Source organism: Lagopus muta, chromosome Z (genome assembly GCF_023343835.1).
Source record: "Lagopus muta isolate bLagMut1 chromosome Z, bLagMut1 primary, whole genome shotgun sequence".
NCBI lineage: Eukaryota > Metazoa > Chordata > Aves > Galliformes > Phasianidae > Lagopus > Lagopus muta.
In genome coordinates this window covers 12,104,827-12,122,699 of record NC_064472.1, presented here as the reverse complement: position 1 = coordinate 12,122,699, position 17,873 = coordinate 12,104,827, and the positions used below count along the sequence as shown (strand labels likewise).

The following is a 17,873-nucleotide window of genomic DNA, read 5'->3' as shown; positions in this document are numbered from 1 at the left end:
GCTGGAGGGGAGCTCTGCGGGGAGGGACCTGGGTGTCCTGGTGGACAACAGGTTGGCCATGAGCCAGCAGTGTGCCTTTGTGGCCAAGAGGGCCAATGGCATCCTGGGGTGCATTAAAAAGAGCGTGGCCAGCAGGTCGAGGGAGGTGATCCTCCCCCTCTACTCTGCCCTGGTAAGGCCTCATCTGGAGTACTGCGTCCAGTTCTGGGCTCCCCAGTACAAAAAAGACAGGGATCTCTTGGAAAGAGTCCAGCGGAGGGCCACAAAGATGGTGAAGGGCCTGGTGTATTGCCCCTATGAAGAAAGGCTGAGTGAACTGGGTCTGTTCAGCCTTGAGAAAAGGAGACTGAGAGGAGACCTGATCCAGGTCTATAAATATCTGAGGTGTGGGGGGCAGAATGGTGAGGCCAGACTCTTTTCAGTGGTGAGTGGAGACAGGACAAGGGGAAACAGCCGGAAACTGCAGCATAGGAAGTTCTGCACAAATGTGTGCAAGAACTTCTTTACAGTGAGGTGACGGAGCACTGGAACAGGCTGCCCAGGGAGGTGGTGGAGTCTCCTTCTCTGGAGATGTTCAAGACCTGCCTGGATGCCGACCTGTGCAACCTGCTGTAGGGAACCTGCTTTGGCAAGGGGGTTGGACTCGATGATCTCTGGAGGTCCCTTCCAACCCCTACAATTCTGTGATTCTGTGATTCTGTGAAGGCATCCACCACATCTCTGCACAACCTGTTCTTGCCCACTGTACATTACTAGCATTTGGGCTAATTGTGGCTGTATAGAAAGTTGAATCAGATCGTTAATTCAACTTGCAGAAATTATTTATTTTACCCTCTTCCAGATCTATTCACTGAGGTAATATTTTTGCATGGCTGCACAAATGTTGGTAGCTCCAGAAGGAAACAGGTAGGAATGTGCCTTGAAGAAGAGTGGTACTGAAGTTTTTTGGCAGCCAAGCATACTCAGACATCCTGATACTTTTCATGGAACTGCATCCTCAGATAAAGGGCAGCAGAGCGTTCTAGTTCCTCCATGAAACTTCCTAGAACTTGGATAGGTACTGCAGATGCCAGAGCATAGCATCTAGTTGCAGTTCCTGATCACTTTCTGCTTATTTTTGTATTTTAAATAAGATTTTAGATTTGTAAATTCATGCAGCAGATATCTTCATCCCAAAATTTTATCAGCTAAAATATTTTGCTATGCCTCCTACACTAGCTTATTGCCATCTTTTGGCATGAGAAAACAACTATAACTCCCATGTTAGTAACCTGTATCTGTCTGACCATCCTGCTGGGAAACGTGGAAGACTGGGAAAGTTACAAGTGTCTGGAAATGTGTAGGACAGAAAATCCCAGTGTTAAGGGGTAAGAGAAAAGTGTTAAGAATACAAGTGGAACAAAGCATGGAGATCACACAGTGGAATAGAGTGGTGGGACTGAAAGACATTCATTTTAGCCTCATTCATTTTTGTGGACTCAGGAAGCCAAAGTGCATTTTGTACAAATGATTTTATAAATGAAAGTGAACCATAAAGTGCAGAAGGGCCCCAGAAGACCTGCATTAAAATTTCCTTCTTTTAAGATTTTAAATTCCTCTGCGGTGCTACTAATTATTTTCTTTTTATATGGGAAACACATTTCTCAGACATAAAGAATCCATCTGGACCCTTTGTTTCTTCACTTAATGAGCACTACATTTTGACAACTGGATAACAAGCAAATAGAGCTAAACCAGTCTCTTACTTAGGCTCCAGTCCTGCAATTAGTTCTACATGGATTAATCTCTGCACTAATACAAAGACTTACTGAAGTTAGTGAGGGATTCTGAGGCTGCTATAAGAACTAGTCCTTCTGCTATACTATAAGGGCTTGATTATCTCAAACACTACTGTCCAAGCAGTACAATGCTGGCTCAGAGAGAACCAGGACCCAAGTGGATGGCTGCTTCAATGAATATTATTGGTGGTATTCCTTTTTTTTTTTTTTTTTTTTTTTTTTTTTTTGTCCTAATGTGTTTTGTGCATAATTACACTATTGCCCAACACTGTAATTTACAAGAAAATAATTCTGCAACATGGAAAATATGTGCCCTGGTGACCTGGGCTGACATCTGATATTTACTAATTCTTCTGCCTTAATCTTAGCACTACAGTTGATTTATGTTAAGTCATGCCTAGGCCATAAAAACCTTTCTCTAACTCAGTTTCCCCACTGATAAAATAGAGTAGTAATTGCTTTACAGATCTCTCTGAATATTGTGTTAACATAGTGATCTTAGCAGCAGAAAAAGGAATTTAACCAAATGATTTTCTCATTGTAGTCTGAAAATTAAAGCAGAACAGCATGATTTTATTAGCCTCTCTTGATTTTAGAAAAAATGAAGATGAAATATCATTTTATGTTCTGAGTTTAACACTTAGATACTGGATATTTTTTCCTGTCTGTTAAAATTTTGTAAACAAATATTATGGTCATGAAAACAAAAAATGAAAGTAGTTAAGATAACTTTGACTTGTTTTAATTCATTTTTCAGAGCCAACGTTTTGGGTTCAGGTTTTAAATTATCAGATAACACCATAAAACCATAATTTAAGTCAGGCACTATAATAAGGTATTAAAATGAATGCAGTACGAGCCATTAAACCTTTGGAAAATGTGCAGTATTTCAACAGCCATCCACATCAGTTTCTGGTAAGAGTTGTATGGATTAGCAGCCTCCACAGTCAAGACTGAGAAGGGTAAATAATGGAGCAGGCTTTTCTCAGCAAAAGTTTCAAGTTTCCGATTAATTCTGAAAATTGTAACAAAACAAAGCTTTGTGTGAAACATGCTGCAACAACCTGTAGGGCAGGTTTCTGTCTACCCTTTGTAACAGAAAAGAACACCTAATCTACAATATCAGAGCCTGACCTCTCGAACAGTAAATGGTGCACCATTTCTACACAGCTAGAAAGAGTAGATTTCTCAGCAGAATCTGTTTTGTTTTTCTGGACAAAAATCAACAGTGTTTGTTTAAATTGAGGAGCTGTATTCCCTACATCTGTAAAATAGTACAAAAGCGCGATTTAAGCATAACAAAGCAAATCAGATTACAGTTATAAAAACATGGCTTTTGAGGTCTACTTGTCAGTGATACTCTCATATTTATGGAAAATCTTTTTGCAGATAAACCTGATGACAATCAGAATAAACATTTAACTGAACTATTTTATAGCATTTTTATTCTGGTGTAGTTGTTCAAATTAGAATTTAGCTTACATAAATTCGATCAAGAGAGGATTTAAAACTTGAAAGGGACAGAGAAGAAAAAATAATGTTGCTGTTAATGAGAACAGAACCAAAATGGCAGAAATAGCAGATATTATTTGGGATTGCTTGCTCCTAAAGCAGGAAAATATTGATGAATTGGTCTAGGCTTTTCACTTTCAAATGGCTGCAGGAACAGAAAGGAAACTTTTTCACTATTGTAGACAAATATCCTTTTACTTGAAATTTCTGAAATGGATTAAGTGTGATGAATTGAGTATTAAAATCTGGGTCTGGAGCAGCAATTAAAAATAATATTGTTATACTCAGTTTTTATGAACAGTTTAGTTACAGTTCTTTTTTTTTAATATGCTGTCATTACAAAAATGATGTTGTGATGATCTACCAGAATGTCAGCTTATGTACAGTTCTCTGAACTTAAATTTGAAAACTAATTTTAAATTATTCCATGGAGAAAATGAAGATGTTTTTAATTGTGCTACATAATGCTTTGGTCTCATATTGGTAGAGAAGTGTTTCACACGCTACTTTATGTTGCATAGAAAAAAGAAAGGTTGCACATCTACACATGCATTTAAAACACCGCATAAGTGAAAAAACAAACAAACAAACAAACAAAAACCCATAACCCTTAGAAGATGATAAAAGAGTCTTTACCCAGATCTAGGGGCTTACTCAGGAACCTCAGGGAAGTTAATTCTCCTCTTTGGCCTACCTCAATTAATTGCATATAAAAATTAAATAAAGAGAGAAGCATTAGTTTTTTCTGTACTTCACATAACTGATAACTTTAAAAAACTAAGGAAACTTCCAAGAAATGGCAAGATATTTTTAATTGAACAATAGCAGCAGTTCTGCTGAAGAAGTATTTTCAATTTTAAAATGAGTCTTTAAAACTTCTCTTTTTTACATCAGGAACACATGGGAAATGAAGCCATACAATTTCTTGGAGTTTATATTATTTAAATGTCTATGTTCTGTGGTTTTTTTTTGTACAAAATCTAGCATGTTACCTTTTTAATTGATCAGATTTGTGTCAAGTGTAAATTGTTAGATGGTGTATAAACTACAGTGAAAAAACTGCTCTTTAAGTGAAATCAAAGAGACACAGGGGATGGAAGGACCACTGGAGGTCATCTAGTCCAACTTCTTGCAAAGTGGGTTGCCTAGTGGAGTCTATTCCAGATATTCTGCTTTTTACCAGTAGAACCCAAGTTATTGTTATATGAACTCCTTTTCTTCAAAAGATAAGTACAGACTTACTTTATCTTTTCCAGCAGGAAATAGGAAATATTCATGTAACTGGAAAAGAGTTCCTTAGACTAAGTAGAGTGGTCACTAAAATAATCACTGTTAAGCATGATCTTTCAGAAAACCTTGTAACCAGCAAGCAAATAACATTTTGTTCTGTGACAGAAATTAGGTTAGAACCAGTGAGAGAATCAGGCTCCTACCAGACTAATGGGACATTGTATATTTCTGTTAGCCTCACAACCATTTCATTCTTATGTTCCTGCAGAGCCCTGGAATGAATGTTTCTGTTCTTTGGGTCATTTGTTTTTGCTTAATTTACCATTCTGTTCTGACACCTTTTCTTCTAACAACCATTTTCAGATAAGACATCAACTGTATTTACTTAAGACAAACAGGTAAATAATCCCTCTAAAGATAAGGAATATTTTAAGGTGCCGACAATCATTCTTAACCTCTTAAACTTTTTTTTGTTTGTTTGTTTCATAATTAAATTGTTAAAGAAATAAAACTTCTACCCACACTCTGTATATAAGAATCTATTCCCTCCTTGCTGTCTAGTTTTCCCAGTATGGGTAGGAAGGTATGTTCCCTTTTGTCACCATTCTGATAAACCTAAATGCTAGGTACCTCACCTAAGTATTACATATTTTAATACTGTGGCAATATTCCTGTTAGTAACTTTAAAAAAATGTATAAATTATATTTTAAGTATTAACTCCTATTGTTCCAACTGTTCTTTTGTAGCAAGACAGTTACTTTTTTTTGCTCATTTAATTTCGGTCTACAGCTGAGTTACTGCTGTTAAGCATTTAAAAACTATTTGTTGCCTTGTATAGTCATCAGTGCTATCTTGTTATATCTCTTCAAAAATTTTTATCCCGGAGTTTATGACTCTCCTTAAAGCTCCTTCACAATAAATAAATAAATAAATAAATAAATAAATAAATAAAATAAAATAAAATAAAATAAAATAAAATAAAATAAAATAAAATAAAATTGTATTTGGTGGGATAGCTTTGAGAGTTTTCTATGAGCCTTCATTCCCCAATTCTCCTTGGTTTGGAAGAGATGATTCCAGCTTGTTTACTCCAAATCTTGTAGCAGGGGAATACTGGGCACATACACATTGCACCAAACTGAGGGAGATAATGTAGTGATGAGCACCGAATTGCTACAGCCATGGAGGAGCTACAGTTTAAGCTGATCTAAGTTTTAATTGCTTCTGTGCATGAGTACTTGTCAAACACTGAGGATTTAAATTGAGGTTAATTTTCTGTTATCTACTTTCTTGATTTAGTTTATCATAAGAGCATGCCCTTGAGCAACTTCATCAGCTACTCTTCCTCATCTATAGCAATCTGGAAATAGAGCATATAGTTAGCTCAAAATTCCTTCAACTTTCTTCTTTTGTGGATGAATTATTTTCAATATACACTTACTTCTCTGTTTCATACTTATTAAACCAGCTGATTTCTCTCTACAGCTCTCAACTGGAAGAGACCTGACAGAGGATCTCCCACCTACAGCAGTATATATATGAGTTATGTTATATGTTTTTGCACTTTTAACTGCATGATGTTGATACAACAGAGAGCTTAAGGAGCAGTGCTCCAAGGAGGTCTCGAAGGTGGATATGGTAAAGCAGAGTACGAGTTAATTTGGATACAAACAACTCTCTCCTTTGCTTGAGAGACGATGATGGAGGGAACCAGGGAGAACTTGTTTAAAAGAGCTGAATATCCTAGACATGATTGGGACAGAGGAGCCTATGATACTGTGCTATGGGACAGTTCTAGTAACAAGAATGGATTACCTGGCTTGTCCACATATAAAATAAATCTATTTCAGTCAGGATGCACTGTGCTTATTGTGCATGAGTGGATGTCTCTGGTACACAGTGATTGTGGCAGGCTTGGCATTTCAAACATGTGAAATCTTTGCCTATGTGCTACTGAGCCCACTGCTCACAAACACACAACCCAGGGGCTCTCTGAGGCTGCCAGACATCAAGCAATGCAGCTGAAACTCCTGCAATGGAGGATCAGAAAACAGACAAAAAATCTGCAAATTCTATCTGAATAGAACTTTAAGACTTTAAAGAGAGGTTTTCCAGCACACATTTGATTTTCTCTGGACTGATGTCAGACTTGTACCATGGGAGAAGTTGTTGTGTTACTGCTGCTCAGGCTCTGCAGGAGTGCCATGGTGCTGGCTGCTATGCTCAGCATAAAGGCTGTGCTGCTGTCTTTTTCTGAACCTGGCCCTGAAGAATTACTTCATCCAGTGAGAGCTGTCACCTTCCAAAAATCACTCTGAACTACTTGCATTAATCTTTAGTTACAATCTGCAAATATCCAGAGGCATTTTGTAATTTGTGATTTATTTTATAGACATTTATTAAAATACATAGTGTACCCAATTTGCAGCTCAAAATTAAGAGACTCAAATCTTCTTGTTACTGCAGAGGGGCCTGGATTTGATAGTCTTTGTTGGGCCTTTGCACAGCTGCAAGCACAGCAGCTTCTCCTTGAATACTGTGGACAGAAAGACTAGAGTGGAAATGAGGAGTCTGAAGCTGTAAGAACTGATAGGCTGAAGGAACTGGGCTTGATCAGACTGTAAAAGAGAAGGATACAGGAAGACTTCATTGTGGCCTTCCAACATTTAAAGAGTTTTTGGAAACATGAGGGAAATCAACTTTTTACATATAGATAGGTAGATAGTGATAGAACAAGGGGAAGAGTTATAAACTGAAGAAAGGGAGATTTAAGTTGGATGTCAATGGGACAATTCTTACATAGAGAGTGGTGAGGTGCTGGAACAGTTTGCCCAGAGAAGTTTCCCTGTCCCTGGAGGTGTTTAAGGCCAGGTTGGATGGGCCCTGGGCAGACTGAGCTTGATCTAGCAGCTGGGAGATCTACCTGCAACAGGGAATTGGAACCTGATGATCCTTGAGGTCTCTTCCAACCTAAGCCATTGTATAATCCTATGATTCTAATTAAGCAATGAGTAGAATCACTGCTTTGTGAAATGCAGCATATACTAGAATGATTTGTATACAAAATCCAAAGAAATAACAGCATTGAGTGCTGTCTTAAATATTTAAAAAACAAAAGGTTGAAATTGAAGTTTGTCCTCCGCTCTTTTTTGATTCCGGATTTACTCAAGTAGTGCCTTCATTCACCTTTCTTCCTTAGTCAGGGGGTAATTTTTTTCTATGATAACACATTCAAAAGTGTTTTTGCTCAACTTAGGTTTCTCAGTTTTCAAATTTTTTCGTAACTATTTGCCTTGTCTTTCTTGGACTGTTTCTATGTTTACTTTTTATCTTTGATTTCTTTTCAGCTGTTAAAAATGGGACAAGTAGTTGCAAAGCTTTTCTAGAGATTTTGAAAAGAAGAGTTTTCTGTGCTACACAAAATACAACACATACCCAATATGTGTTGGTCAGATAGATTGTATTTTGTGAAGTATTGTTTAGAATTAAGGTATTATTCAGTGCTCTACAGTGTTGCTGTAATAACTTTTTCATGCCTGGTTTTACTTTGCTGCTCCAACCTTCTTGACAAATGTTCATGTTTTCACTCCCATACAGAGTAATTCCCAATAGATAAGAGAACTGGTGTCTTGTAAAGTTTACATAGTTCTTTTCTTTACTTTACATTTCTTTCTTGCCTGTTTTTCATCATTTGAAAGTTGACATAGCCCTAAACATCACCAAATGTTGCTCTTCTCTTAACAGATTCATCTGCCCATCAGTAATCTTTTGTCTTTTTTTACAGTGCAGTAACACTCAGGAATTGCAGTCAGTGAGACTGAGATCCTTCCATGCCAAGAACTTTATGTAAACAAAATCAAAAAACAGGGCTCTACTCTGAAGAATGTCTGGCGTAGTTTAATGGAGAGCCTGAGGTTAGACCTTGATGGTTGCTTTTTCTTTGTGCATTTTAATTCCACCTTAGACATACATTACAAAACATTCCTTTGCAGTCTTGACTTCCTTGATGTGTAGCTTTATATGATCATTTGTGGGACGCTTGAATTATGCATTTGTATCTCTATGGAGCTAGCCCAACTTCTCATTCCTACAAAACCACCTGTTAATTCAACTCAGCACTGATAGTCTAAACCTGTAATTAAGGTATTTGCCACCAAGGATTAAGTTTTTTGTTGAATCAAGATATGCCTGTGCCAGACCTGTTTGGGTCATGGAACATAACTCACATGGCAGACTTTGTTAGAAGATTTAAAAGATTTCTTATCCTGTATTCCACTGGTACATGCAAATAGCCTGGACAGAATTGAAAGAAAGGATTTCCAGATGTGGAATAGAAGACTGCTGCTGTATCAGGTTTAAGGATTGAAAGAAATTGTATTCTATCAACAAGGAATTTAAGTTCATGAATGAAATTTGTGGGATCATGTTATCATCTTTTCAAAAGATGGTTAGGATGCTTTCAGTCAGTTGGATTTGTTCAGCTGAGCCTCCTAAAAATCTTATTATGACTTTGATGAAACTACCTATATCTAGAATCTTCCATCCATTCTATTCACTGGTCAACAGTCTCTTCCAGTGTATGAATTTCAAAAAGTTCTTCATTTAATTTGATTCTGATGAGGACAAATTTGGGCCTCTTAATTGACTGACTTCTTATGAATTGTAATTTGAAGGATACAGTGAGTGGTTTCTGATTCTGAAAGTGTTGTACCAAAGGGGATTGATTTGAATGTAACTTCCACATAAATTCTGATACCTCTCCTCTAACTTCTAAGTATTCAAAATGGAAGGTCAGAAAAACAGCAAAGGAAAACTGGCACCTGGAACAGCACTTAATCACAATCTGTCCAAATTTTGACCTTCAAAGTCCCTCTAGATAAAAAAGCTTAACTGTGGGACTCCGTAAAGTTACTGGTCACTTCTCTTTATTATGTATGTATGTACGTGTGTATGTATGCATGTATTTACTTATTTATTTACTTACATACTTACTTATTAAGTTTCCTAGCTTTTCACAGTTCTGCCTGTGCTTTTTTTTTCAGAATTGCTATAATCTGAGAACCAACACATATATACAGAGAGTCAGCTGGATTTGGAATGCCTTATGTTACTGTTCTTTTCCCATTTCCTCACTATCTGGGACTCCGTGGTGTAGATCAGTGTTTTAGCCATTAGGATTAGGATTAGGGCCAGGTTACTGAAATGGTAAAAAACCAAGTATGCAGTGTGCAACAGCTAACCTGATATCCATTTATGATTTTACAGCAGTACTAATAGGAAGTAGGTGGCCATGTCAAACTTAAAGGAAGGAAATGTGTTTCTTCAGTTTATGGAATTGAACAATATTCAAAATTTGAATATAACAACTGCTAAGAGAAGAAACACGGATGTACATCTAGAGATGATAAGAATAACACTTTTCTGATTCTCATGTTATCCTTCTGACTTTGCCTCCCTTCCTGCTTTTAATTGCTATCCTTTTTACTGATGTACACTTCAACTGATCTATTACCGAAGTTTTGCATGGCTTCTAAAAGTTAAATACTCTGGGATTTCATAGTGTTAGTCAAAAGTACACATGTTGTCAGTACAGTTCCAACTCTACAGTGTTGATGTAATGAAAAAAGTAATCAAGCACCTACAAAAATATATCTGGAATTATTTCCATTTTCTCCTGCTCCATGTTTCACAGTGTCTTCCATAAACAGTAGCCTAGCTGCTTCCTAGTACACAATATCGATATCGAGTATACACTGTGAGAAGCTCATTCAGAGAAATTAGCATAAAAAGAAGAAATCTCTAAGCTCCTTTTCTGTTATTTATCACTTACTTTGTCTTATTGCTCCAAAGGTCAAGGTCAAACTGGCTGGGCAAAAAATATGTGTCAAAATATAGAAAATGCAAAGGATAATGGGTGAGTTCTAATCTGAAATTTAATGAAGTACAAAATGTGAATGTAATGAACAGGAAAAGAAAGAATTGGGAAAATGAACAGGATATACACACAGCTAATGTAATTGTGTGGACTCTTTTATGCACCTAACCTTGTAAAGAAGGAGTGAAATAATCAATAAGTTAATATTTCCGAGCTTCCACTTATCTTAATCTAAATGTCAATGTTATAGTACAAACGATGAGAATATTTGCATTTGTATCTTCTATTTTTTAGCAGCCTTATTAAAATTTAGAAGATTGAATTTCTTTATTTATCTCTTTCATATTAGGTTGTTTTGTGTACTTTTTCAAATATTTTCATATCATAAATCTCACAAACTTCTAGATACCTGATTATTTCAAGAATATTCAACAACAACAACAACAACAACAACAACAAAGCTTCAGGGATTAATAAATGACTGAATATGAAATCTTGGACTACACTTTCATTTTGGACATCCGAGAGGCATTCCAGTGCAGATGGCTGGTCATTAAAGCATTTCAGTAGCTAGGGTGCTAGTAAGAATCTAACAATGTTGAACACTTATCCAGCATACAAGTCTCTGGCACTTTGCTTATGACTTTGTATTGCTTTGCAGTCACCACAGTAATTACAGCACACATAAAGAGATTGGAAAGAACTGGGCCTGACAATAGTTCTTTTGCCACTGAAATATCAGTTTAGATCTCTCTAGTGCTCACAGAACTACAAATTGTTTCTTGACGGTCCTTAATACAGCCACTGTTCCTTTTCTACATTATCCTTTGATGGCATGATTGCCATGTTCTACGAGTACTGCAATAAATTTATCAGTAAACCTCTTAGAAATCACATAAACACACTAAATATCTCTGTTAATGACCTGAGCTCCACCCTAGAGAGCCTTTAAATCCATTTTATACAAGGCAGTATTAAATAAAACAATTTAAATTGAATTTCTAGAGCAAGTTTTGAAAAAGTTAGCATTTTCACAAGCTGTATGAAGAAAACAGTGAATAGATGTATCTCTGGATTGATCTGTGATCTCCTAGAAACATTACATTTCAGCACCACTTTGCAAGTCCACTCATTGGCCTAATAAAAGCATGTAAGGTATTAAGGTAACATTGGGCATATTTTGCACCTTTGCTAACGTCTGCACTGTAGTGCTGGGTTGTTTCATTAACACCAAAGAGCACGATAAGAAATTAAGATTCTGTTAATAAATGTACAAAATTTTATTTTACAAGTAACTTCTTAACCTGTGTGCTGTTCATATTTCACTGTCTGACATTTGTTACTGGCTGCTAAACAGCAAAATGACAGGTCCTTGTATTTCCATGCTTCTTTTGGAAAAGAATAATCTTTGTATTTTTAAGTGTTGCTCTGTACAAAGAACAACATGGTGTTTGGTTCTTCTTTGTTTGTTATTGTCTTTTTGTTTGTTTGTTTCCCTCCCCCCCTCCCCCCCAAATGTATAAATATTTTCAAACTTCAAATAGAATTAAAGCTTTACTTAGAGATATATTGCTATATGTATGTTTTAAATACATTGCTAGGAGGGTTCACATGGTGAGAAAGATCCTTTGTGTAGCACAGGTTCTTTAGGAAAATGCTGGGACAAAGCCTGTGACTTCATAAAAGACAGCATTAATTTCTTTCCAGCTGACCCTAAGCTATCTTGATTCACTTCTATATGTTTTATCCTTTTGCTGGTATCACATTTTTCTCTTTACGTTTACCATATTATCTCATCTAGGACTCATCTTCCACAGCAGTTTCTCCTACAGTGATAGATCTCTGCTTTGTTCTCATGCAAATTTTACCAAGGCTGTTGTCAGCCCTGTCACCGTGCACATGGTCAGCATGCAACAGGGTCAAATAACCCTCTCTTCAGTGGATACAGGAGATCTACCTGTAGCAGAAAGCATATTGCTTCAAAGTACAAGATTGTCTTATTTTTATTTTTCATTTTTTAAAAATCCATTTCTAACCATGTATCACTTGCATCCTTTTGTGAATAATTAAAAAATTATTATTATTATTATTATTATTATTATTATTATTATTATTATTATTATTAAAACTGTTTGTTTGTTTGTTTAAAAGGACATTAGATAGTTTTGGGATCCTATGGAAGGCACACACTTGTTGTATTAGCCTATCAGCAATTCACGTTTTTTTTGTGAGATTCCCTGTAATTACAGAGGACTGCATGTCACAATGCAGCCAGCCCTGTGCTCCCTATGGTGGGTGGATAGCCAGAAACACAAATTGGCTCCCAGAATTATCTCCATCTCCATCCCTCTTGAATGGTGCCATAGTGGTTTCATCTCTATTCAGAAAGTGCTTTTTATTGTACTTTCTCCACAAGTTCCTTCTTCACTGAGCCCTTTGATTATAATAGTATTTGTTCTGTGAACAGCTTCCCAGGATCTCTGTGAGCTTGGATCTTTCCTCTAATACAAGTTCAGAACCTACAAGATATTTTTGGGTACTCAGAAGTTCTGCCAGATCAAAATCTGGACTTGTATGCAGTTCTGGAAAATGGGAGCATTGGGTTGGTAGCAGAGAATCAAGTGTCCTCTGGAGGAAGAACTCCTGAAAGGAAGGCATTTTGGGGACAGAATGATGAAGTGAAATAGCGTGGGAGAGAGGGCAGCCCCTGAGATTCTGCCAGTAATTTGGCTAAAACTTCAAAGCTTGCAAGACTTCCTGCAGATTTTCCATGAGCCACCCTGACATCTATCCTACCTTAAACTGCTCCAGGTCATCACAACACTGAATTCATCAGTGGTCAGCTTCCTAAATTCACACATCTACTGGCTTTGGTCTAAACCCACTGCTAAAAAACTTACTTTAATATTTCTGGCTGAGCCAGCAGAATCTGAAAAATATAATTGTAAGTCACTTTGCTGACCATGTTTTTCTCAGTCTCTCAAAGGTCTTGTAAATAGCTTGAATTTCTCTAAAAATGGCAATAGTGGCGATAATGAGAATGATGTACTAGACAGACTATCTATGCAAAATGAGAAGTCAGAGGAAACTTTCTTGAGATTTTAAAAAAATTGAGAATAGCGCGCGAGTAATCCTCAGTAAGAATTAGAACTTCTGGAACATTCATATTTCGGTTTTTAAAGAGTGTTTGTTTTTGGCTGCTTTAGAAATCAGTTCAGAATTGGACTATGTGCAGAAGTTAAGGTAATTGATTGTATTTCTCCTTCTCAAGTGAATGCCACAAAATCTCTGCTCTGTCAGTGAAGTATCAGTACTCAAAGTGCCGCATGTTGCAGCCATCTGCTTCACAACGAAGTGCTTGTTACTACAGACACTAACTCACCAGATATGCTCAAATATGTATCAAGCTACAGTCCAGGAAGTGGGCTAGGGTAGATAATCCTTATCCACTTGACCTGTACCTGCGTGGATCCTGCTCAGCAAAGAATTCAGAAAAGTTCTTCTAAGTGGCTTTTTCATCTTACTCCCTAGGCAAAATCAGCCTAAAATAAATGCTTCATGAAAATTTATGGACTGGCGGCCCTAGAAATTGATGTCCTCTACATGTACAGATTACAGAAAGCATTAAAGATCTTTTACCTGAGTATAGTTTGGTCTCTACCTATATTCTCATCTAAACATCTCTGATGAGGTTTAAAATACCCTTACAGTACTGGTATCAAACAACAATAATAGCAGAGCCCTAAAATTTCAACTCTAAGAAAGATGTAAAAATAGAGCAAGCATCATCAAGGACATTAAGGTCTGTGTAGGATTAGGATGTATACCTTTAAGTAAAACATTTGAGTTTTGATGAGCAGTTTCACAGTTTTATATTGCAAGCTAATTAAAAATGAAAACAGAAAGAAAGGGTGGTAAAACCTTAATGTCCTTGCTCACAGTATGAGTACTTAAAGGAGCATATGATGTCATTTAGAAAATCAATCTGCATGTAAAGGAAAATGATCAAAAGTAATTATATGGTTATATAAAGTATTTATTTTTCTTTAAGAATTGCATATTTTGTCAGATGATTCTGTCTCTAATGTAAATATAAAATGTGTAGCTATATTTTAAATTAACATTTTGTTGCTGTGTGCTGTTTGATGTTTGTCTCCATACCCTCTAAAAAGGCATTTAATCAGGTGTTATCTTGCAGTTCTTTGAACAGGTAACATTTCTATTGTTGCCACAATTGCACCTGAAAGATGCATGTGTAAGATTATGGGCAACAGAGAAAGCATAAGCTTGCTCTTACTTCTGATTTGTTTGCATTTGTCATGGGGAAACTAAAAAGACTGATGCTCTGATATAGAAGTATGCTCAGGAGTAAGTTAAAGTTTCATTCCCATTTCATTCATAAATAAGTTCTGTTAGTCTTTGCAGAGTGCAATTCGTTATGAGACTGAGTAAAGAAAAGTTACGTCCTGAGCATTTTGCTGAACCTGCTTTGGGTAGAAGATTTTACTGAAAACATTCTGTTACAGTTATTGAGCCTAATTCTTTAGGAGCAGAACCTATAAAACATCTGATCTCTTCCTCCAATTTTTTTCTTAGAAATACTAGAATAATTTAAATGGCTCTTCCCACAGCTTCAACACGCAGCTGCAAGAGCCCAAACTCTCCAAGCAAGACCATCCTTATCAGTGCAGAAGAATTTGGGATCTTGTTTGTAATGCAAAACGCCTAAGCAAATTGTCATTGTCAAATGCAGTGGAGAACAGAATATTCCTATTGAACAAATGACTCACCAAGAATCACAGCAACAACGGTGAAGAGCACAAAGGCATTCCTCAATAAGTAACTTTTAACATCATCCTTTGTTATGCTCTGCACCTTTTTTTTTGCCAAAAGTGTACGTTTCCGGACTCCTTGATGAAAGCGCTCCATCCTACTTCCATTTTTGGGATCTTCTCCGTTACCTTTAGTCATTTATCTTGCAGAAAGTATTCTCTTATAATAAACTTTTATCAAAATCCTTTCAGAAAAACGGGAGACCCCTTTCTATAAGTGGTGCTGGAGGAGCCTGTAAGACAAGAAATAGCAAAAACTGAAATAAGATTTCAGAGGAATGAATAACTACATATTTACATGGAAGCAGATGTTCTTCCCATTTCAATAAAACTTGTATTTGTTGTAAAACCTAAATTGTTGACTGTAAGAAGAACTCTTGGAAGGATTTTATGCACTCTTCAGACAAGCGTTACGTGTATTAAAAAGTTACAATGAGCTTGCTGTCATTCTGTAAAAACCAGGGGTAACTTTTTGTGATTCCTAGGGATAGAGTAACATGAACTGGTTACTATTCTTGGAAGTGTAAGATGCTATAGGGTCTAAAACTCTATGTCAAGTGTACTTCCCATCTGATTAGGAAATCCTTGCAATCTGAAAAGAAAAAAAAAGAAAAAAAGAGAAAAAAAAAAAAAAAAAGCCAGCTCATCTTCACTATAAACACTGGAGAGAAATATTTTTTTTGAATTGGAACATCTAAAGTGTTCTGCACTTCAGATGTTTTTAACTGGCTGCCTGCATTGTCTGAATTCCTCCTTTTCACATGGCAAAACACAGCAGGAATCATTTATTCATCCCTCAGCCGCTATTTAGAAGGTGTGCCCTTGACAGTTCTGTGTTGATAATATTCATCTTTGAAGTGTATAAATTATTTGGAGTACATCCGTAAAGCAACAGAAGTTATATCCTACTTAGCTTGTGGTTTCTGACCATAATACAAGTTCTCTTTGCATGTAATGTCCAGCAACTACAGGCATACAGTCTGATTTCAAGAAATCATGCCACTGAATCAACCATAAAATATTTTATAATTAAAATATTATTTTCAGTTTAAGAATAAAATATTGACATCTACTTGGCATTGATTTATTTTATAATGTTGTCTGCAAAAGGTGGTTTTCAAGACTGAGAATCTGGTTTTCTGAGGTGTTAATATACCAGAATGTTTTTATGAGGAAATCAGAAATTTGTATCTATGTACAGTCAGTGAAACCTGTCTCTGCATATACACAGCTTAACTGCAACACGTTAGTAAATTGAGTGCCTAAATATATATTTTTTTCTTCTTTGGGAAGCATTTAGAATATAAATACAAAAGTTTTGAAACAATTTGTCCTAGAGGAAATATCATAGTATCATGTAGCAAATTAATTTTATTGAGATTTGATCACTGTTTTTTGAATTACCATATGTTTTCAGAGTGGCACATGAGCACAGTATTCTCTGTGAATTTTAACAGAAGGACACATGCTTTACTTGTTTGGAGTGTGGGAACATTTGCACCAGATATTTACATTATTCCAGCCTGAATATGAGCACTAGGCGCAAGATGGTTTTTTTCAGAGCAATTAATTTTCACTCTTTTGCAAGAAACAGATTCATTCTGCATGCCTTTTCTTCCCTAGATGCTTCATGCAGCTAATCTATGGAGCTCTACAGAGCTAATGTGCTCTGTACCAACTCAGTGCTAAGATCAAGAGAGAACGTGGGTATAGGCAGAAGGATCATTATACTAAGGAACATACAAAGGATAGGACTGAGAAATGAGGGCTCCCGCGCAGCTGAAGAGTCTGCTCACCTTTCCAGACCTGTGTGATTCCGTGCGCTGTTGGCAGACCAGGTTGGGATTTCCCAGCAAATGCAGCAGAGCTGCACAGTTCAGCGAGCGGGAGGCAGCAAACTGACAATCCGCGTGTGCTGGGGAACGCGGCAACTTGCTACCACTGCAACTTAAGGAAAGGGGAGGAGACTGTCAGCCCAGCTCTGAAAAAAATTAAAGACATCAGGGAGAGGGGAAAGCCGAGCTGCTGGAATATTGATGAGCCTCAGCGCAGTGAGAACAGGGTCACTTTCTTTGTTTTTTCTTTTAGACCACTTTCACGCTTTGTCAGTTCAGCTTCATTAGAAATGCAAAATCAGAACCCAGGAAGGACCGAGGATTGCACATGCACTGGAGCTGAGCGCTTCTCCACTCAGCACTGCAGGCTGAAAGCTGCAAAGCCTCCACATAATTATATAACACCATCCCTGTGCTCATTAAAATAAATGATATGATACATTAGCATGACAGCTTGTGCCAAAAAGAAGCAAGGTGTGATGCTATCAGGTATTTTCTAACCCTTAACAACGCCTATTCATGAATACCCTTCTAGGACTGGAACCAGACATATCTTTCAGAAGCAACTGGAGCACTGTCAAGAGTAGAGAAAAATGCAATCAGTTGTAATTCTTTACACATTTCCTGTAGATAATCAAAGGACGTGATGAGACTCGTCTCTCATTTGGCAATTTAAATCCACTGGATGCAAAGCCCCATTCAACCTGTTTCAATAGCATGGGATGAATGGTGAAGTGAAAAGCATAATACATCCACTTTTGGGAAATAACTGGCCTTCATTTTTTTTTTTTTTTTTTTAGTATTTAAAAG

At 36.8% G+C, this 17,873-nt stretch overlaps 1 protein-coding gene across 1 annotated transcript in view; it reads right to left on the bottom strand.

Moving 5' to 3' along the window:
• The window catches only part of SLC1A3 (solute carrier family 1 member 3), a 58,402-nt gene extending 41,218 nt beyond the window's left edge, over positions 1–17,184 (bottom strand). The window contains exons 1-2 of the mRNA XM_048931731.1: positions 17,025–17,184; positions 15,187–15,461 (exon numbers count right to left, since the gene is read on the bottom strand). Coding sequence (XP_048787688.1) covers positions 15,187–15,367 — 181 coding nt within the window. The 5' untranslated portion in view covers positions 15,368–15,461; positions 17,025–17,184. The remainder of the gene's footprint in view (positions 1–15,186; positions 15,462–17,024) is intronic.
• Positions 17,185–17,873: the final 689 nt, after the last annotated feature.